The sequence below is a fragment of the Penicillium alfredii genome (assembly GCF_028826965.1).
Source record: "Penicillium alfredii strain IBT 34128 chromosome Unknown utg000005l_segment0_segment0, whole genome shotgun sequence".
Lineage (NCBI taxonomy): Eukaryota > Fungi > Ascomycota > Eurotiomycetes > Eurotiales > Aspergillaceae > Penicillium > Penicillium alfredii.
The window spans coordinates 759122-779889 of NW_026622702.1; the positions used below are offsets into that span (position 1 = coordinate 759122).

Here is a 20768-nt window from a genome sequence, read left to right on the forward strand (position 1 = left end):
TCGGCCAAATCAGTCGAGTAATGATGATACCCCATATGCAACCGGACAGCACGGCCACAACACGATGGAGCGCAATCTCAGTGATGATGGGATTTTCACCCCCTTCATCTTCGTCCTCCTCGGCATCGTTCTGAGTGAGCGAGTAAGCGTACAGCACGGAGAGGTTGTAGGTCAGCATGATGAAACGACCCATTGGGCCATTTCCCCGAACAATGGTGATATAGGCGGTCCAGATTGCCATCAGCCATCCCATGAACGCGAGGCCATATACGTTGCCTGTCGAAGTGTACCAGGAAAAGATCGCGCAGACTGCTCCCAGACACGTCCCCAGAAAACGAGCATATCCCGTAGTGTTCGAGGCGCCAATGGTCATCGAACAGACCAGCATGTACGACAACAGGCCCCATTCGCCTCTCCAGAGCTGATAGAATGGTCGGGTATAAGGAAGGAAAGCAGGTAAGGCATATAAGGCGGCTCCGGTCCCAACCTTGATGGCGTATTTTGTATCGTCCCGTCGAAAGAACTCGAGAGACTTCCAAAGGCGGTACCCAAGTTTTCTCTGTGCCGTTGTAGTAACAGGGGTCCTATTGTCTGTGGGAAACCCGTTGGATACTTGTCGCTGTCGGGTGTCCTCTAAAACATGAGGATCAACGGAGGCTGATTCTGTGGAAGTTAGTTCTTAGTCCATGTGTCCAGCTATTCGCTGGTGATGAACATACCGGCATCCAAAGGATCTGACCGATGCTCCTCCGTGTTTTTCCACTGCCAAAACTTCATCCAAGCCCAGGATCGTCCCCCAGGTCGCTCTTCGATTTCGAGCTGCAGCTCGTCCAAAATAGCCAAGAGATCTTGTAGCTGCTCCCCAAACTCAAGAAGGGAAAAGCTGAAGTGGCCACAACTGGCCGATACTTCTTCCAAATCCGCCTCCGCTTCGTGGCTCTTGAACTTCATGGTTTCGGTTTGTCGATATAGTGATGATAGTGTCCTTTCTCGCGATTCCCGGTAAAGATCGAGTGCTCGATCAAGACTAGTACGAAGCCGACCATCAACCGAGACTTTGTAGGTTGGAGCCGGTCCGAATGGGACCTCCTTAAATATCTCCTTCAACGTAAACGCGAGCGAGCGCTGTTTTCCATCAGGTTCGGTTCTAGGCAAATTACAGGGCAATCCAACTTACCATCGATGGACCGAGATGACCGATGAAAATGGTGAACACATCCGCCGGAAGGAGTGCTGTCTTGGTAGCTGAACCAGGCGTCTCGTCTTCAGCAGAGGCGCGCACACCTCCATCCGGAGTCAAATTTTCCTCGGGTCGCTGGTGGATTGGCTCTCAAAAAGGACCCGTCGGGGAAGGACCACGACCGGTCAAGAGGCGCGAAAAAGTCGACAGGAGCGGAAGTGGCTTGCTGGTTACCAGATGAGCCCGATTCACGAGCGATGGTTTCGCGGATCAAACTGAACTGCAGACCGGCCGCACTGTGCAGCCCTCCCATGTTATGGGTGATATCTTGCACCCAGCGCACCAGTTTCTTCTCCAGTCGGTACTCTTTTTCGGTTCCCACGACATAATGCTCGAGCTTGGCTTCTCGCACCAGCTTGTCCAGCTGGCTGTAGGCCTTTCGATGTCTCGTTTCCGCATCAACAAATTCCGCTGATTGGAGTTCTGCTTCCGAACCACTCAAAAAGCTGTCTGTAATAATCGCAAGCATGACCGCTAAAGTGTCTGTGACTGTAACCAGGTTCGCACGAAGCTGCTTGCGCGCCGAAATCGGGAATATCAGGAATGACACGGCCATGGCGGCCACTACACCCATGCTGACCATTTTCAGAACTTGAAAGATTTTAGCTAGAGAAAGGTCACCGCTTTGTACCGCGCCCTCTTTAGTCAAGACGGTGATGGTGGAAAGTGCCGTAAGGGAACAGGCAACGTTCACCAGAGGATCACCAAGTCGCTGCTTGGTCCATCCGACAAAGCCGAGGCCGCCGCCGCAAAACACAATGAGAACAAGCACATGGCCGAGGACTGGAAGATCCAATGTGTCCTGGAAGAACATTTCAACGAACATGCTCGTGATGGACAGGAAGGCCGAATAGCAGAAAGCGAGAAACGCGCAGATCAGAGCCTTGAACATGCTCCCTTGAGAACGCGCCGGATGGAAATACACAGTAACCGTAGCCACCATGTGTTTGCCATCCTGATGGCCGAGTAGGGCAGCGATGCCAGGAATGAATGTAGCAAGGGAACCGAGCAGATAGGCCAAACTGCATTTCAAGACCCCAATGCCCGACTCCGAGGTGACGAATTGATGCACACGTTCCCATGCCTCTTGTGCCTGTACCGACAGTTTTGAACCAAACCCTTTCTGGCAGGTGTCAATCTCGCCCGTGAGCAGTCCGCGTCGTTCATCGTCTTCGTCATCGTAAGAGGTCGAGGGATCGGAGCCCCGGAGGTTTATCAGGCCTTTCAGACGTTGACCGGTTTGCGGGAGGACAAAGGTTGCTTGTCGCAGCTAGTAGCTCTGTTAGCCAGTCATTTATTTTCCACGTCGGGGCGTTTGGGCACTGGAGTGTTGTACACACCATGGGGCGTAAGAAGCGACGGGAGCTGCTTGAGCTTCCCGCCGTCGGCATTTTCCGGTTTGTCTCACGTCCGAACTTGGCGCGAGCTCACCGGGGGGAGGATCATGATACGAGAGGGACACACTTGCGTCCAGGTTGGAGATCAAGTCTGATCGGTCGATGGGGTGTGGTCCACAAGGTGTTGGCAGAGCGGGCCACAGCCACACCCCTCGCGCCACCGCGCACTTACAATGTCTACTTGCACTTTGTTCGATTTGCGACAGAAACAAAGAAGAGAGAAATACTACAGTTTCCAAGATTAATTTCACTCTATCACTCCTTCTTCCTTCATTTCAACCCTTCTACTTTCCACACCTTCACCGCGGCGTCGGCACCAGCCGAGGCGATCTTCGCGCTTCCGTCGATCCACGCGACACCGTTGACACCTTCCTTGTGGGCGTTCTTCACCTCAAGCCAGTCGCCCGGGTTTGCCAAACTCCAGACGAAGATGTTGGTGTCCAACGAGCCGCTCACCACGTGAGAACCGCTCTCATTCCAGGCTAGCGACGTAATTCGCGCCGTGTGCGCCGTCCACCGATCCGTGACCAGGCTGCCATCGGCAACGTTGAACACCAGGACACGTCCCCGTAGATCACCCACAGCCAAGAGCGAGGCGTCTGGGGAGAAAACCAGGGTGGAGATCTGATTGCGCGATGCGTTAATGTCAGTTCGAGGCGACAAGCCCGAACTGGAAATACCGCAGATCTGAACCGATCCATCCTCGCCTCCTACTGCCGCGATGGCACCATGAGCTGCCACCGTCGTGGCAGAAGATTTGTTTTTGTATTCTCCAGTCTTCTTGCCATCGTGGAAGATCTCAACGGCCTCTGTCGTGCCCACCAGCACGTTTGAATCTCCGGCGGCCACGCCCTTTGGTTGCCCGCTCAGTTTTGATGTACTACCAGTGTAGGTTTTGGCGTCGATATCAATGGAGCGGATTGTATCGTCCCAGCCGACACTGTAAATCCTACCAGCTCCCTCCGACGTCGGTGCAAGCCCGGAAATATAACCTGGATGGCCGTCGCCTTCGATCTCTTCGGCGGTACCACTGGCAACATCCCAGCTGCACACTCTTCCATCAAAGCTGCCTGTCCACAGGGTCTCGTTGCCATCCGTAGTAGACTGGTTCAAAGAAGTGATGTTCTTTTGGTGGCCTTGGATCACTTGTCGAGGCTTGGGAGTTCCCTCAACCAGGTAGTTCAAGTCTCCACTGAGGGATAAACTGATGAGCAAGTTGTCGCTTCTTCCAGGTGGCCACACCACACCGACTTGCTGGTCTCGGATGTTCATTGCGCCCTCCTCGCCAAGGGTCCAGCTCTGGGTTGTTTTGCCAGCTTCAACATCCCAAATCTTGACCGTTCGATCCGCGCTCGCGGTCACGAATTTCCTGGAGTCCTTGGACCAGGAGAGTCCAAAAATGCTTCCTTTGTGTTCCCCCTCACCGATCTGGCCCTTGGTTTCACCTGTTTTCCCGTCGTAGAGCCAGATCTTCCGGTCTGCGCCTACACTGGCCAAATTCGACCCATCTGGACTGAATCCCACACCGTAGATATAGTTGGAGTGCTTATCACCAATTCCCATGTTGAACTTGAAAGGAGCTCCGTGGTAGAAAACCAGCTTCTTGTCATCGCCAGCGGCAGCCGCCCGCAGAGGCCTCTGCGGCTTGATTGACACGGAGTTGATTTGCTGCGTATGGCCGTAAATTTCACCCACAGTATTTCCACTGTCCCAGGTAATACAGTGTCCATATCTTTGCTTCCCGTCCCCGACGGCGATGATGCGCTGGGAGTCCCCGTCCCAGGCCAAGTCATTGATTCGGCCATTGACGATGCTGTAGTCACCCTTGGTGATTCCTTCACCCACGCAATCCCACACTCTCACCGTACCGGTGGCATCACCACTGGCAACATAGAATCCAGAGGGGGCGAAACGAGCAACAGTCGTCTGTGCCTTGTGTTCAGTGTACTGCCTAGCGATTGCGGGGTTGTCGATGGAGCGCAGGAAGATGGATTTGTTCGCCTAGAAAAATTGCAGTGTCAGAAACAGCCAGTGACCAGCGAATATTTCTCAGGACTTACTGCATAAGCCAGTCGCTCACCCTTGGCGTCTGACGACAGCTGGGTGGGTTGGCCGCGGGTAGTGGAGGGGCTGGCGGCCCAAATGGACTCTGCTCAAATGTCAGCTTGAGAAAAGGCCAGAGGATTGGAAAGACGAACCGTTTGTGACTGACATGGTGAAGATGGGCACCAACGACAGAGAATGGTTCAGGGATAGGGAGGAGGAAGCAGGAAGATGTTTATGTCCTGACGTCGGGTCCGTCGTGGCGGGGGGGGGGGTCCACACAGCCAGCCCGCCCGGGTATACCAAGGCCTACGTGGACTATAAAGGCATCGGCCTTAGGGAAGTCCTGTAGATTTTGCAATCTAAAAGAAAGAGAGAGAGAGAGAGAGGGAAACAAAAATGAATTGTGCTGGGAATAGTAATACACGAAAAGGGGCCATTCAGTGAGCTGTACAACGCCGACATTCTCTTCATCAGTAACCGTCGATCATCCTCTTGAAGTCGGCCTTGAGAATTTCAGGGTGTCGGTGAACTGTAGGCAGGAGACCAACTCCTTCAGCTCTTCGAACCGCCTTGGCGAGTTTTCGCTGATTGACAGGCCGTAAACCGGTCTGGTTTCGGTGCTTAATACGACCCAACGGGGTCAGGAATTCGTTCAAAATGGCAACATTCTGCCCCAGAAACGAAGTATCAGTATTGGATCCTGGATGGTTTCTGCAAGAGAGAGAGACAGAGAGAGAGATACCTTGTATAGGTCTAAAGGGTTCAGGTTCAACGCATCGAAAGAGTCTCTGGTAGCAATTCCGCGCTTGCCCCATTTCTTCATCTCCACCGGGCTAAGGTCATGAGGAGAGTAAATGTCACCAGCCCTCCAATTGCGCGTCTGGAATTTCTCAAGAGCTCGGCTCTCGCCCTGAGCCTTCTGGTCTTGGAGGAATTTCAACCGGTTCGGGAGGCGGCGCCGATGCATGACCTTTGGGCCTGTTTTGGACCGTCAGTAATTTATTTAGTCCAAGGAATTTGACATGGTTTAAGCCCCATCTACGAAACCAATGAGATTGGCACAGGATCAGCGCTCCCGGGTCTTCCACTTACTCGGTGATGTAGCGCGTTGGGAAGTAAAGGCGCTCATAGCAGCAGTCGAGCTCCAGCGACATGTGTTGAGCACAGCATTTGGAGCGGCACGCAGCCACGAGGATGAAAGGAGATTCGGCATGGCTCTTGGTTGTTGTCAAAGGGAAGAGAGGGTCAACGCGGAAGCGGATCTTTTTTCGCGCCAAGACCACCGCCTCCGAAATCTCCAGCTTTCTACTCGCTTTGAACAGGACACCATCAAACATGCTGTGAAGGGCTCACTCCAAGACGACTTATTCGAAGGGAAAAAGACGAAAGAAATAGCATCCACTCAGCTGTGGCAGCTACATTGAAAAACTCCCTTGCCCACCATGCAGTCTCACCTCACCCGACGAGTGTTCAGGGCAATCCTCGACAGCGAACCGCTCTGTTTCTCCCAATGCCATCGCAATCGACTGCTGCATACGATATCCCCTGCCCGAGTACGGCCCTCCTTTCCTAGTCTCCACCATGTGTCACGACGCAGCCTCTTCGCCTTCAACATAACCCCGACAAACGAGGGAAAGCCGTCAACATTACCGTCCGAGAAAGGTCTGAAGCCTATGGCTGACCTGATGAGGTCGCTGGCAGACAAGAGCAGGGCCCCTCCAAACCATACTCTTGCCAAGGCATTCCAAGTTTTCTTTTCGACGCGTGTCGAAACGCCCAGTGTCATCAATGGCTTCCAAGCGCGACTCTTGATCGTCACATGGAAGCATCTCAAGGCCGAGCAAAACGAGATGGACGAAGTGGATTGGTACAATGTTTTCTCCACGGAAAACTTGGAAAAGATGCTTTACGTGCTCTCAGAATCGCAATGCCTCCCCGCATCCCGCGATGCCATCCAGAAGATCGCGCGCTTTGCCTTCCTCGAGCTCTGCGCGGACCATGGTTTTGGCCCCAATAAGATCGGTCGACAGGCACTTCTTCTCTACATCAATCTCCTGTCGATGAATGGCAACCCCGAAGAGGCCCGTCATGTCGTGTTGAAGTTTTGGAGTCAGTTGCGCAAGGTCAAGCCGTCGCCCTGGCTCACGGTCCTGAAAGGGTTTGCTCTCAAAGATGACCGAAGACAACTACGAAAAATCACCGAGGAATTTGAGACGCATGGCAACAAGTTCGATCAAGCATCTCATGAAGAGTTGCTCAAGATCCTTCTCGAGCAGAACTTGTTTGCGGCGGCACAGACCGTCTACGAATTTCCGATCTCTGAAAACTCCCAGCCATCGGTGGCTGCCAAGGAAGCCATGATCAAATCCGCTGTCCTAAAGTCCGAACTTGACTGGGCGAAACCCATTGTCGCCTCCCTCCCGCAAGATTCTACAGCGAAGACACTGGACATCTCTTTGCTTTGGGAAGCGGCACAGGGCAACAATGCATCTGCCCTGGCAGAAAAAACGGATTCATGGATTGTTGCGCATCCGAATTTCAAGGAGCAACTGAGCATTGCCACCGTGAACAATCTGCTTCAATATGCCAATGCCATTGAGAATCCTCAACTGGTCGCTGATTTTGCAAAGCTGGCCGATCGTTGGGATCTTAAGCCGAACAGCCAAACCTACTTGTTGCAGTTGGAATCTTACGTCCAAGCGGGGGATGTCGAACAGACGCTGGATATTCTGGAGGAGCGGATCGACCCCAACACCCTGCCCAGCGAGAACCTGCCACTCGCCAACAAACTCGTCACGATGCTTTGCCTGTCCAAGCAAAAAGATACTCTTTTCCAGCACATCTCGTCTCTTCTTGACCCACTTTTTGAGGAAAACGTGCGCCTGTACCCAGAGACTATCGCGGCTTTGACACGAATGCTCCTCTATCGTCACGACTGGGAGGCTGTGTCAGAGCTACTTCGCCCGCGTTTGAGCACGTATGATGATGAAGGAAAGACGCAAATCCGCAATGCGCTCGCAGACTTCATCCTGGATCTAACCCAGAGCGATTCAGATGTGTGGGGAATGTACAACCTTTTGAAGGTGGCATTTCCCGAGACGGGCGTCAGCGTGCGAACTGAAATTATGGCAACTTTTTTCAAGCGCAAGCGCAGTGATCTGGGCGTTCTGGTGTTTGGGCACATGCGCCAGGCGGAGGACCTGTCGCGCAGACCCAAGCCCGATACATACGCACGATGTTTCCAGGGCCTTGCACGCACGCACGATGAAAGTAATCTAGAGCTCGTGCATAACATGCTCAAGCTTGACCTGGAGGTGGATCTTAACACGCGAGTCTTGAACAGTCTGATGCTGGCCTATGCGGCTTGCGACATGCCGGAGAAAAGCATGACGGTGTTCCGGCAGATTCTCCAGTCAGACGAGGGACCTTCACACAAAACTATCGCCATCTTCTTCCGAGCGTGCGAAAAGTACCACAACGGTGCGCAGGAAGCCATGAAGATGATGGCCAAGGTGAAGAAGCTCGAGATCCCTGTGGATCGGCAACTCTATACTGCCTATATCGAGGCCATGGCGGCCCAGTGCGAATTCGAGCTGGCGACCGAGGCTATCGACCAGATGCAGGCGGAGATTGGGGCGGCTCCCACCCGCACGACGTAAGTTTGTCCTGTTCCTTGCAGAGTTGTGTGCGCGCTAATCTAACTGGACCGTTAGCATTGGGTTGTTCTATAATGCCATCCCCTACCAATACTGGAAGGACCAGGTGGAGGAGTGGGCGAGCAAGCAATATCCGGTACTGTGGGCGCAACTGGCCGAGACGCGGCGCAGCGAGCATGAGGAAGGACAGAAGTTCGATGGGATTGTCAACGACGTGTGGATCTAGAGGCGTAATATATGTACAGCTTTAGAAGGGGTACCAACCTCAACCTTTTTTTTTCTTAATATTTAAAGCTCGCAGTGCCAGGGAATTTTCTTAATCACTCAAGTATCCCTTTTCCTGATGTATCAGACCTTTCCTGGCTGCTGTATATGTCCAAAGATGATAAATTTGAATAACATACATTTTCCCAACACAAGAATATAGAGAATCTGATATTGGGATTAAGACAAGTATCATGAGACTCCATTTCAATGTGGAGTTGATGGATCGGCCCGTAAGCCTCGGAGGAAATGAATCCGAACAGAGCCCGGTTCTTATTATTCTTATTGTCCTTCTCCTCTCTCTCTCTCTCTGTTTCTCTTTCGTGATTTTCCTCAGAATCCATTTCCATCCATATAAACGCACACTTCTCTACAAAAACCACCCATAATGGCCTCCGGACTCATCCTCAACCCCATCCACCTCCTCCACATCGCGCCCCTAGCCACCAGCACAGGCAGTCTAGCGCACGCACTAGTAGAACTCACCACAACCTCCGCCTTCCTGTCCCCAAGCATCCGCAAGCAATCAGAGACTCTACTCCCGAACTGGTTCGACCAATTCTTCCGGCGAAGCGTGTGGTCAGTATTGACCTTGAACCTGGGGACGATCTCGACGACGGCGGCGACGCTGGTACTCAATCGTCGCAATCCGGCACTGCAGACCACCAGCTTCTACTGGGCTGGATTGGCGGGCGCCGTGGGCCATCTGCTGTTTGTCCCGTTGGTGGCGGGGCCGGTGCAGCGGATTGTGGAGGATTGCAGTAAGGGGAAGGCCTCGGTTGACTTGGAGCGGTGGGTAAGTGTGCACCGTATACGGATGCTGCTGGTGGATTTTCCTGCGTGGCTGGCGTTTGTGGGGGCAGTGTTGACGCTGTGAGATATGTTGATCTACTTGCCCACGAGCTGGGAATTTAGATTAGTATTGTATTCTAACTGAGATTCGATTTAACATTGACATTGCTAGAAGATACTAGAAAACTGGGCCTCGGTCTATAGGGGCTCAAATATTCTATCTACATGATTTGGGCAGATGGACTAGGGCCAGTACCTGGCAATATGAATTGTTCTTCTCAAGCTTCTATGCAGTACATCTCAATCACGCTCTACAGACTGAAAATCCCACTCCGCTTCTTTCCATGGGGATACACAATCAGCGCCGCAATGAACAGCCCAACTGAGATCCCAATCGCCGTCTGGATCATCCCATACCCAAGTGCCGTCAAGGAGCTGCCAGATGTGGCACTGGAAGTGGCATTGACGTTGCCAGATGCGACAGCCTCGGCATACGACAGCCCGGAAATAATGGAGCCACTGGATGCTAGACCTGAAGGAACCAGGGTGAAGATACCAGGGATGATAGCGGCGGCGGCATGGCCGTGCCACAGGCGGCTGTACAGGTTGGCCAGAAGCCCGATGGTGAAGGCACCCACGGTGTTGGCGACCTGGTTGGCGCCGAGTTTCTTGGTACTGAAGTAATTCGTCACATAGCCGCAGACGCCCATGAGAATGGTAACAGGGAGTTGTTTGGGCTTGGCCTGGTTGATGAGCGCCGCGAACAGACAGAACAGCGCCACGAACGGGAAACGCTGCGTGTACTCGCTGCCGTAGACATTCAGAGTCTCCGCAGGGCATTGCGCCTCTCGGGTGGCGTTAGGATCCATGAGGCCATAGATTGTGGTGCCTACCGTGACGCCGTAGCCGAGAAACAGCGAGTAGATGATAGTGAAGACCATCCGAATCGACCCGGCGTTCATCTGATGCGACTGTAACTCTAGACTGCTGCTGAGCACGGCGAACCCAGGCAGGATCATGGCGATGGACGATTGTGCCATAGCTGAAAAGCAAAAAACCCGCTGCCCGTGATGCTGAATGCTGCCAAATGCGCGCGCTAGGAACGAGGTCAAAACCGCGGCCGAAACCTCCAGCACGTTGGAATACGTGGCCGATGCCGGGGCGAGGACATGCTGCATGAATCCCACCAAACAACCCAGAATAAAAATTATCGGAAGGTCGATGGGGCGGGCAGAGAAAGAGTAGGGGCCGACGGCAACACTGGCCAGCCCGGTCAAAATAACTAGTAACCATTTGTTGTAGCGTGGCTTGCGCTGCATGATTTCGTCCAGCTGCTGGGTCGCTTCCTCCACTCCGATGACATCGTGCACCACGTTTTTGTACACATTGTGCGTCTCTGCCAGGCGGGACAGATCCAATCCCTGGACGACTCGAATAATCTTGACCTCAGCGGTGCGAGTCAAAGCGTCATCAAAAGACATGAACATGCAGCCTGGGATGTACAGGTACTGCGCCTTGATCTCGAGTACATTGGAGGTCATCGCCATGTACTCCTCCAACCGATGGGTCGGGGCCCCATACTTCATCAGCGCCCGGCAGAGCTGCATGATATACTGCTGTCGTGCCAGGATAGCTGCAATGTGCACCGTAAGCTTCACGTCCTTGGCACTCTTGCGCTTCTGCTTCTTTCGTTCCTTGGGAGAAATGGGTGTCGGTGCCATGGCCCCGGGGACCCCAACTCGGCCCATATCCATAGATGCTTGGACCAAGGAGGCCGTGTAGTGATGGTTCGACTTCCCGTTGTTCCCATTGTTGTACCACTTCACCTTCTCTTTTTTCCCAGTGGGCGTGGCCGTGCCAGGGGTGTTGGTGGGAATGGTCTCCGTTTCTGGGTCGGTCTCCGATGCTGTGGAAGCAACACTAATCCTGCTCGCTGCCCCCTGATTGTTGGCATAGACCCGAAGTAAATGGGAAAGCAGCCCGCCGCCATTTGGGGTCGTCGTCACTGTTCCGCTCTCGTCGGGGGTCGTCGTCCCGGAGCGAGGCTCTTCCATGAGCCGACTATGGGCATGTGGCTTGTGAGATTGCAAGCCCAACTGGTGGACCAAGAGTTGCGCCTGCGAGTCAGGGTCCCCTCCCATCAATCTTTGTTCTTCATCTTTGGTTTGACGGGCTGAGAAGCTTTCGATGTCATCAGTCGCCCCATACCATTCCGGCGACAGGCCAACGCCCAAGTCATCTGCCTCTCGTTCATGAGGGCGCCCCAGCTTCTCCGCAAGCGTGGCAGTCCGTTGCCGGATGCTTTGGCTCGCTGCCCTCCACCGCTGCGGGACAGTTGGCAAGCTGAGGCTTTCACTGGCTTCTTCGCGACAGAGCGTTGTCTCCGGGTTGGGGCTCTCGTTCCGATTATTGCCATGTTCCCCGTCTCGGTCCCTCTCGAAATCCTCCACAGAGGGCTGATGGGGGGAAGAAGAGGGTTCCTCCGGTAAGTTCGACATTCAGGGCCATTACACGGCAAAAGAAGACCTTGCCGGAAGTGACCGGAACTCACGAGTCGTTGATATTTCAAAGGGATGTTGTAGATGCCACAATTGATTCAGGATATGAGCCGGTGTCAGGCCATGACCTCGTACAATGCACGATGATCAGGGCGAGGGAAACCCCACAATTAGAGATTCTTCATATTAAAATGTGAATTTAGACAAAGGGCTCAGGGGGTTTTTCATCTTTGAAAGTGCGGAGAACCCGGCACCGAATACCGACTCTTCAGGACTTGGACCCACGTCGCTAACGCAGGTTGAGATCATGATGGATCCAGTCGAGACTATGACCGCGTCAGAACCCGGGACCGAAACGTGGGCCTCTTGCTGTTCCTAGATCTGGTTGTGTTGGCAATGTCTTGTTGGGGGGAACTGTGGAAGCTGTACGGGCCAGGAACAAAGCGAAGTCGAACTCAGGTACCGCCGATCAACCAAGCTTCTCCCTCCCACACTAACTCTCCCCACTACGTACACCACTTGCTCTCGGCTTGTTTTCATTCTTGCACTACACAGCTGTGGAAGGTGTCTACATATTCATTTTCTGACTGAGATATCTGTTGAAACTCGCTATTTCACTGGCCTCTATTTAGAGAGGGAAAATTCTCTTCTGGACCATGGGCCATCAATGCCTTGACATGGCTCTGTGCGCCATGGCTCGACCCACTTCACAGGAACAGTAGGAGGTGGGAGTATTCTTTGCCAGTCTCGACTGTGAATGAATTGCCCGGAAGGATTTGAAGGTATTCTTGATCTGGTTTGGCCATTGGACGATCGAGCACTGACGAGTCAAGCAAGCCCAGGACTCATATGCGGATTGCTTCCTTCCAGCCACTCACATAAACAAGAAACAACATCCGACAGGAATCGGCATCAATGGGTTCAAAAGGGCTGAGGCACGATGACTTTCCTCACTCGGTGAACACCTCGAGCGAGAGGTATTTCTTTGCACCAGTGAACCCCCCTGCCAAGCCACCCGGCGATCAGCGACATGTCCCCGCGTGGCAGTGCAACGCCCGACAGCTGCTGCTTGGTTGCAGTATATTGCGCGCTTGGACCAGTATATAGCTAAGGGGGGTGCATCCCTTGGCTTGGCCCATGAAGCACTCGCCATGCCGTATCAACCGCAGCTGCTCAAGTCCCCCGTTCACCCTATTGCACTGCGGCCATCCCACTTGCTCTCGCCTGCGCCTGATCGAGTCACCAACACGCCCACGACGCTTTCAATTACGCGCGAGACCTCCGGGCGCGATTTCATGATTCACCTGATCCATACCCACGAGCCACTCTCGAGTCCGCGGCGGCGATCGATTCTCTTCACTGTCGCGGGTAAGATTCCCAGTGCCTCGCTGCAGCGCCAGATCCGAGATGCGTCCGGATTACCATTGCTGGACTTGAAACGCGCCAAATGGCGGCGGCAATGGTCGGTGACGCTCCCGGGGGGAGCGGGAGCAGAACTGCTCTTCGCGGAAATGCCGTGGATAGGGATGAAAATGGATGTGCACTGTCTCAATGCCCTGGCAGGGGTTCGGCCAGAGGAGCCTCAATATCAGAACCCTCATGAACCCGAACCTCCCCCGCCATATAGTGCCGCCGCCACCAACAATAACCATTCCAACGAGCAGAGAAGAACGGACGCTTCGAGAAACCAACCACAGGCCCCCTCATACTACAATTCCACTCCCAGCTCTGGTGATTCATCGCAGAATCAAAGCGGTACTACGAGGCCTAATACCAAGGAACCGGCACTAGCACCGCGCTCATTGCCATCCCCTCCCCAGGGATCTGGGTCAGACAGTCCCCCGGATCCCAAAATTGAATTGAAGGTGGTGCCACAGAGTGGGACCATCACGGCGGTGATGATGGGAGATCGGAAGGTCGTTCATATTCGTCAGGATAATGTAATGGGCCGGACGACAACGTCCAAAGCACAGTGGGAGTTGCAGGTTGCCGAGGGGGTGGACTTGCTGCTGGTTAGTTCTCTCTCTCTCTATTTTAATTCCCAACATCTTTCATATTCTGTCTGACTCGTTCCCAGGCAGTGAGCATCACCCTGATCCTATCAGAGTTTGTTCCCCAGTCTTAGAGATGAATCCATAGACCAGATACCTTCTACCTCAATTAATTTTTATATGGACCTTTCGTGTCAATCTACAGCTACAAGACAAAAGAATTGGAAGATTTCAACCAGGTGAGAAATCAAAAACTTTTCTAAACCATACATTCGTCATGGAACCAATGGATGTAGTTCCGCATTAAGTATACTCTGGCATCGCACTCCGTTCATGGCGGGTAGAGCCAAAAGTTTCCGTGGAAAAAGGCGGGAAAGAGTAAAGAACAAGAAAACAAAAACAAAATGGCGTGTCTCGATTACTACTGTCCGATCTTGGACAGGCGCTTGGTCATGCTGTAAGAAGTGTAAGGTTAGCAGCTTTCAGGGGGGGGGGGGGGGTTATTGATAAGGGGTATACGCACAAGTCAAAGAAGGAAAATTGGCTCGGGTTGTTGCCATACTCGTACACGAAGCGACTGGCCAAGTGGCTACCAAAGATGGCGCGCAGGTAGTTCTCCGGAACCTGAGTGATGGTCAGTACGATTCCCACTGAATGGCGAAATGGTGCTAAAACAAAACAAAAAAGAAAAGACATACACGCTCCAAGATAGTGTCAAGACCAATCTTGTCCAACAACAGACGAGGCAGGGCATCACCCAGAACCGAACGGCGCAAGGCAACGTTGTCCCAGAGCTCGGTCTGCTGGAGCTCCTCGTCGAGCTTGGTGATAGCCACACTGAGGCGGTCACTCAGCACGCTGCGCAGCACACCGGTCTGTTCATGCTCGCGCCAGATGGCTTCGAACTCCAGGGTGGCATTCTGCTTGATGACTTCCTGCACTTCTTTGACGTAGGCCTGGTAGAAGTCGGGGACAGCACCGTCCTCGCGGATGCACATGTTCTCGACGAACTCGGAGTCGTTGAAGGACAGCGAGGCCAGCACCTCCAGCGAAGAGGAAGTCACACCACCCTTGTTGGCCGAGGCGTCCTTGAACAAGATGCAGCCAGCCTTCTCCAAGCGCAGCTTGCTGTCCTGGGTGATAAACAGATTGGCACCCTCCACGATGTAGGGCACGACACTCTTGTTGTCCTGGATGAGCTTGCCGACTGTGGAAAGGTCAATGGACTCGGGTCGGCCACCACAGGGCACGAACACATCGAACTTCTCGTGGTGGCGGAGGTGGAATGTGTTGCGGAAGATCATGCCGTTGTGGATGACCTCGCCACTGGGCAGCTTGACGTTCTTCTCGTCAACCAGCACACGGTAGCCTTCCGGCGACAGCTTCGACAGGTCGAACTCGGAAATCATGGAGCGCTTCTTGGCCAAGCGGATCAACTCCTCGTGGTTCAGACCTTGCGGGTCGACAATCACACCGGAACCATCCACGATGGCCGCGTACTTCTCGTTGGAAAGCAGGATCTCGTTGGATCCGAGGTCACCGTCGGGACCACCGGTCTGCAGCTTGTGCATGGTGGACGGATCAATGTTCAGCTTACGGTAGATGCCAAGCACGTACTGGCGCACCGACAGGGTGGTCATGCCGTAGGTATCGTGGGGGATACCACCCAGCTTGGGGCTCTTGCCAGTGAAGAAGGACTTCCACCAGGGGGCACCACGGCTGCGGGCGTGCTCAGTGGCCCAGTTGACGAGTTCGGCGGTATTCTCGTCCGGCCCCATAAAGAGGATCTCATCCTTGCCGTGCAGGTCCACAATTGGGTCCTTGATTCCAGGGCTGACCGGCGGCAGAAGCAGATCGAGGATACTGTCAATGTACTTCTCGAAGGCGACCTGCGCCTTGTCCTGGTGCTCCACATCCAAGAGGATGACACCCTTGGCACCGCCCTCGGGAATATCCTTGTTCTTGCGTTGTTGCGTGTTGGCCAGGTTGTAGTTCTCATCGAAGAGCGAGCGAGCGTTGATGCTGTACGCCTCCTTGTTCCGACTTTTGACGATTCGGATACCTCCACGGGCAATATCACGGAATCGCAAGTGGAATCCACGGAATTCAGAGCTGATGACCAGGAACATACCGTACAGGGGCTGGGGGTATTCGTGCTCCGGCAAGAAGTCCGGCTTCAAGCGGAAGCTCAGGGCGACCTTGGTCGGAGTGAAGAAGTTGGTCTTGAGGATCGACGAGTTAAACACGCGGAACGAGGTCATGACCATCTCGTCGTGCTCGTTGACTGCGGTGCTCCGGATCAGCTGCTTGAGCTTCGCTCCATCCAGGACCTCGTCCACCTGGAGACGCAGGTAACTCAGCGTGGGCAGGAAGTCATCCCCGGTGGGACCCTGGGTCTGCACATAGTGGGTGTTGGCGAAATCCAAGTAGAGCTTGTGGATCAACTCGGGGTACTTGTTGATGATCTCAAAGATGTAGTCGGCCGTGAAGGTCTCGGTACGCAGACGCTTCTTGATCTTGGACAGCAGCTCTGCGTGGACACTGTTGTTGCTGTCCAGAAGGGCCGACAGTGAAATGTACTCCGAGCCCAACCGGTTCAAGAACTGCTGCACAAACACCCACGCACAGTGAGCGTAGATGGTTTCCTGCAAACTGAGCCGCCCTGTGGCAAAGTGGCCCTGGAATCGGTTCTGCGGGATGCAGTAGAGAAGCGAAGTCTCCTTCATGATCTGGTGAATGGCTGCCTCAATGGGCGGGTACTTGGTGGCAATCTCAACCTTGTCGGAGGGACGGAGGTAGAGCGAAATGACGGTAATCCCGTTGGAGAAGTTCTCCAGGTACTTGCGCGAGCTGGTCAGGCGGTAGTAGTGGTACAGATCCGACAGCGCGCTGAACAGACCCATGGCCGAGCCCTGCTGGTAAGCCATGACCAGGCGCTTCTCACGGCTGCCCTCGATCTCGAACATTTCAATGACCGGACCTTTGCGGTTGACGGCCGTCGTGATGATTTCCTGGTAGAGGGCTTTGGTGTTGGGCGTGGCCTTTTGCAGGAAGCGCTTCTCGCCAATGACGTCGATGTTGGTCTCGTTCGGCGACGGGTTGGGGTTGGCGAATTGGCACTTGTACACAAAGTAACAGCGGAGCTGCTGCTCGTTGTCACCCGGCAAGGTGGTGGGCGAGCGGAAGGTCTCGACACGGTAGCTGTTCGCACCACTGGAGTTGTTGATGTACTTCTCGTCGATGCGCTGCTCGTAGCGCGGCCCATCGACGGACGAGATGCCGGGCTTGCTAGTGTCGATGTAGACGGCATGGTCCTCGGCCTCCTTGTCCAGCCGGATCTCCAGCTTCTTGTCATCGCGAGCGTAGGCGGCAACCTTGGCAGCATAGAGGGAGAGGATCTGCGTCACAATGGCGTCCACAGACTCGGTCTGGAAGTAGGTGTCGTCGATCCCCAGCATGTTGTAGAACCAGGTGGTTTCGGAGACGACGAAGTCACTGGGAAAGAAGCCCTTCGCCTCCAATTGATCCATCACTGCGGGGGGATTAGTCTGACATTCTTTCTGTCAAATTACAGCAGAGTGTCCTGACCTTGCTCCATCTGCTTCTGTTTGCCCTCAAACTTGGCCGCAATGTAGCCCGGGTCCTCCTCGGACAGCACGCGGTGGTGCGGGCTGCCGGGGATACCCAAATGTGTCGGCTGCGGCGAGGGTTGGCGCGCATTGCCCACCACATGGTCCAGATGCTTGTTGTGCGGATAGCGCTGGAAGCCGATGGGGGTGCCGGTGCCGGAGCTCCCGTCCTGGCTGGAGAACAGCTTAGGCTGGGGTCGGGAGGGCAACCCATTGGAGGTCTCCGAGACAGGAGTTGACGAGGGAATGGGAGAGGACATGGTGAGACGGGTGAAGAGAGGAGAAAAGTGAAAAGAAAAGAAAAGGACACTCGTTACGAGCAATCGAGAATATAAAGAAAGCTGCGACCCGGTTAGCAAGGTGGGGCCCTTATCTTCCTCAACGCCCGGATCCAAATTCCTGCGATAAGGAAGGCAGGAGATTCTTTTTTTTCTTCTTCTTCTTCTTCTTTTTCACTTACTAGAAATAGAACCTCTTGGTCGCCATGGACTGAGAGAGCAATGTTTGGATATCCTCGAATCCGGGGAATCCCCTCTTCTTATATAGTCCGGTCGTTTCCAAGGTTGCCGATGCTAGGCGGGTCTCGAAGTCTTGATCATCGTATTATTCTTGTCTTCTTGCTATTCTTTGACTAAGACTCCGAGACACGCCACGCTGATTGGAGATTATCGCCCCCTTCTTCCGAGTAAAGAAAAAACGAAAAATCCTGCGTCATGTGGGCCGAAAATAGGCACGGCTTTTATAGCATTAATTGCCTCATGTTCTGGGCCCGAATGGCGGTGCGTATACTACAGCGTTCTGTATCCACAGAGCAACACAATTGGTCTTCATTTTTCATGGCTTCAATCTCTCAGGCAAATGAGGTGATTTTGGTCGAACATCGTGGAATGCAATGTGTCATCGCCGAATCCACACGGTACTCCGGGTGTAAATGCCTCAACCCGTTCTTCTTATTCGTCTTCTTTTGCGCGATCGTCCACCAGCCCTACTGCAACCAGACGAAGAGTGGACCGCTACGGCCAGTCCGGGGGATTGTCGCCGAGAGTTTGTTCATGTTGTGGACTGTCCCCCGGGCCGGCCAACAGAGACTCCAACCGGAGAGGCATTTGGTACCTGAATCGAGTTGCGGGGTATCTAGGGCAGTGGTCTCAGCCACAAAATGGCTCATTGACCCCAACGCCTCTCAGGATTTGAGTGGAATTTGGTTTCATGCGCGCCATCATCCAAGCGGGGCCTTTACGTGATGGCGCCGAGGGAGGGGGGCCATCAGACCCGGCAACACGCGCGACGATTGGAAGACACTTCCGACGATGAGGTCAGCACGGCCCAAGGGGAAAGGATGTTCCGGGTTGACGTAATCCGTGGATCCGGAGTGCCTCAGGCAGAGTCTGGCCCAACCGTGGAACGTTTCTGGAGAAAGCAAACGTGGGAGGTCCGGGACATCAAGTCCACGTCACTTGAACTTTGACATTGCAGATGCCCAGCATGTCTGCAGGAGAGAACAACAGGGAAGAGAGAAAGAGAGAGCCCAATTTGATATCGCTGGTCGGCTGACAGACACCGTGTTCACCCCGGGTTGGGGGCCTCTCAAATCTAGGTCAGGAGGATTGAACAAAACCAAGGCTTTGGGTCGATTGATCAAGGGACTTCCCTGGATACGCAGTCATTCAGGTGATATGCCCATACGCCAGTTCCCCAGAAGCCAGGCGTGTCATCAACATGAGGCCAAGCCAGCGGTGAAGGGAAGTCAGGTCAGCCAGCCTGGTCGGACCCGAATGCCTCTTGCATTTCATATTCCGGGGAAGCCTTTCCGCGCCAGCATTCCCCGAGGAATGTTGCAGCGACCCGAGTCCCAGGAAATCTGGAAATCCGGAGATCTGGAGAGTATGGTATGGCATTCTCCCCCTTTTTTTTTCCCTTCCCCCAGAGTGGAGTGCATTACATTGAAATAGTCCCGTTGGAGTGCAAACTATGTGGCACCCCTTGAATCCGGGGAAGTATCCCCGGTCGATCCCCAAGGACCCCGTGAATATCGAAAAAGAAAAAAAAAAGAACGAAACCCCCCCCCAAAAGAAAAAAGGACCTGGAACTATCGGAACATTAACATGAATCGCATCCTTTCCACAGCCATGCCAAATTGGGCGCTGAAATGGATTGCGGTGGATGTGTGCCCCAGACAGTTTTCGGCCCCTGGCGTGCTCCACTCTTATATCTCCTATCTCTTCTTTTTCTCTCTTCCTTTTTCTCTTTCCCAGGGACTGTTCAGCAAAGAAAGGGAGCCGTGTGGCTGGTCAATATATGTCCTGGATACTATACAGGACGCGAGGATCTTCACCACCTCAACCCAAAGCTCCTCTCCCTTTCTCCCTCCCTTCTCAAACTCAACACCAAAACGCGGAGAAGTGTATATGCGGCCAGCCCGACAGTCTGGTTGTTGGGTCCAATTTTTTTGTTCGAGAAAATCCAGGAGGATCGCCGCATCCTCATGCCGAGGCTCTCGCCGTGCCCCGGGATAGCTGGGGCCATTGGGTCTCTTTTTCTTTCCCAAGAAGTGCGCTAGGAGCCTTGCCGATGCAGCCGGCTCTCCTGCCCGGTTCCCCGTGGTCCTTTCATGGTCCTTCTGGGGGGGCAACTAGCTTCTAAAAGAAAAATAAAACTGATCCATCAATTCTAGTCTTTTTTCCCTTTTTTCCCCACTAACGCGTAATTTCGGGAATTGTAAGGGGAATGCCCTATCTCTTATCCCTACCGAGCAAAGTCCGGTTGGATCGAAGAGAATGAGGCGCCTGTCTTGGCAGATAGGGATATCTGGGGCCTGGGCGTTTGGGCACTTCCTCAGGCAGTTCCTTTTATTGTATTTGTATTATTTATTATTTATTATTTATTTATTTTGAGGCTGATTATTAACTCCCAGAAACAAGTATAACTAGCCAGACCACCCAGTCCTGGTGGAAGTGATTTTTGCTCCTCTATCTATACTCACAAACACGCCTTACTCTCGCCTCGAACCTCCTTATTATTGATCAACTCTTTACTTCCACCTTGCTCTGGTTGATATTTTCACTCCAGAACTTTCTGTTCTATCTCTATTACATCACCCATCCTGACTCGGGTCTTCTCTTCCATGTGAGTTGCCTATATCGCCTCCCAGCTCCGATACTCGGGCAGTCCCGGAGGAAACTATATACGGCATTCATTCACACACACGCATCAATCACTAACACAGACAAATAGCTCTTCATAGAAAACCTCCCC

The 20768-nt window shown here is 53.5% G+C and overlaps 9 protein-coding genes across 9 annotated transcripts; 5 read left to right on the top strand and 4 right to left on the bottom strand.

Moving 5' to 3' along the window:
• Positions 1-64: 64 nt before the first annotated feature.
• Positions 65-425, top strand: NUU61_003715 (uncharacterized protein; the record flags this gene model as incomplete). Its single annotated transcript, XM_056654297.1, has 2 exons — positions 65-166; positions 225-425. 2 exons carry the CDS (start codon positions 65-67, stop codon positions 423-425), a joined length of 303 nt encoding a protein of 100 aa, XP_056512324.1.
• A 1143-nt stretch (positions 426-1568) lies between these two features.
• On the top strand, positions 1569-2210 carry NUU61_003716 (uncharacterized protein; the record flags this gene model as incomplete). The annotated part of the gene is made up of 2 exons (XM_056654298.1): positions 1569-1610; positions 1851-2210. The coding sequence occupies 2 exons, from the start codon at positions 1569-1571 to the stop codon at positions 2208-2210; spliced, it is 402 nt and encodes a 133-aa protein (XP_056512325.1).
• Positions 2211-2907: 697 nt separating this feature from the next.
• Positions 2908-4851, bottom strand: NUU61_003717 (WD40 repeat domain-containing protein; the record flags this gene model as incomplete). The annotated part of the gene is made up of 3 exons (XM_056654299.1): positions 2908-4638; positions 4698-4786; positions 4836-4851. The coding sequence occupies 3 exons, from the start codon at positions 4849-4851 to the stop codon at positions 2908-2910; spliced, it is 1836 nt and encodes a 611-aa protein (XP_056512326.1).
• Positions 4852-5153: 302 nt separating this feature from the next.
• NUU61_003718 (mitochondrial 37S ribosomal protein bS18m) lies at positions 5154-5896 on the bottom strand (the record flags this gene model as incomplete). The annotated part of the gene is made up of 3 exons (XM_056654300.1): positions 5154-5351; positions 5426-5661; positions 5776-5896. The coding sequence occupies 3 exons, from the start codon at positions 5894-5896 to the stop codon at positions 5154-5156; spliced, it is 555 nt and encodes a 184-aa protein (XP_056512327.1).
• Positions 5897-6125: 229 nt separating this feature from the next.
• Positions 6126-8565, top strand: NUU61_003719 (uncharacterized protein; the record flags this gene model as incomplete). The annotated part of the gene is made up of 2 exons (XM_056654301.1): positions 6126-8338; positions 8397-8565. The coding sequence occupies 2 exons, from the start codon at positions 6126-6128 to the stop codon at positions 8563-8565; spliced, it is 2382 nt and encodes a 793-aa protein (XP_056512328.1).
• A 426-nt stretch (positions 8566-8991) lies between these two features.
• On the top strand, positions 8992-9480 carry NUU61_003720 (putative integral membrane protein; the record flags this gene model as incomplete). The annotated part of the gene is made up of 1 exon (XM_056654302.1): positions 8992-9480. The coding sequence occupies one exon, from the start codon at positions 8992-8994 to the stop codon at positions 9478-9480; it is 489 nt and encodes a 162-aa protein (XP_056512329.1).
• A 226-nt stretch (positions 9481-9706) lies between these two features.
• NUU61_003721 (threonine/serine exporter family protein) lies at positions 9707-11893 on the bottom strand (the record flags this gene model as incomplete). The annotated part of the gene is made up of 1 exon (XM_056654303.1): positions 9707-11893. The coding sequence occupies one exon, from the start codon at positions 11891-11893 to the stop codon at positions 9707-9709; it is 2187 nt and encodes a 728-aa protein (XP_056512330.1).
• Positions 11894-13044: 1151 nt separating this feature from the next.
• On the top strand, positions 13045-14018 carry NUU61_003722 (uncharacterized protein; the record flags this gene model as incomplete). The annotated part of the gene is made up of 2 exons (XM_056654304.1): positions 13045-13905; positions 13971-14018. 2 exons carry the CDS (start codon positions 13045-13047, stop codon positions 14016-14018), a joined length of 909 nt encoding a protein of 302 aa, XP_056512331.1.
• Positions 14019-14305: 287 nt separating this feature from the next.
• Positions 14306-17773, bottom strand: NUU61_003723 (glutamate dehydrogenase (NAD(+)); the record flags this gene model as incomplete). The annotated part of the gene is made up of 4 exons (XM_056654305.1): positions 14306-14339; positions 14408-14508; positions 14583-17416; positions 17473-17773. The coding sequence occupies 4 exons, from the start codon at positions 17771-17773 to the stop codon at positions 14306-14308; spliced, it is 3270 nt and encodes a 1089-aa protein (XP_056512332.1).
• Positions 17774-20768: the final 2995 nt, after the last annotated feature.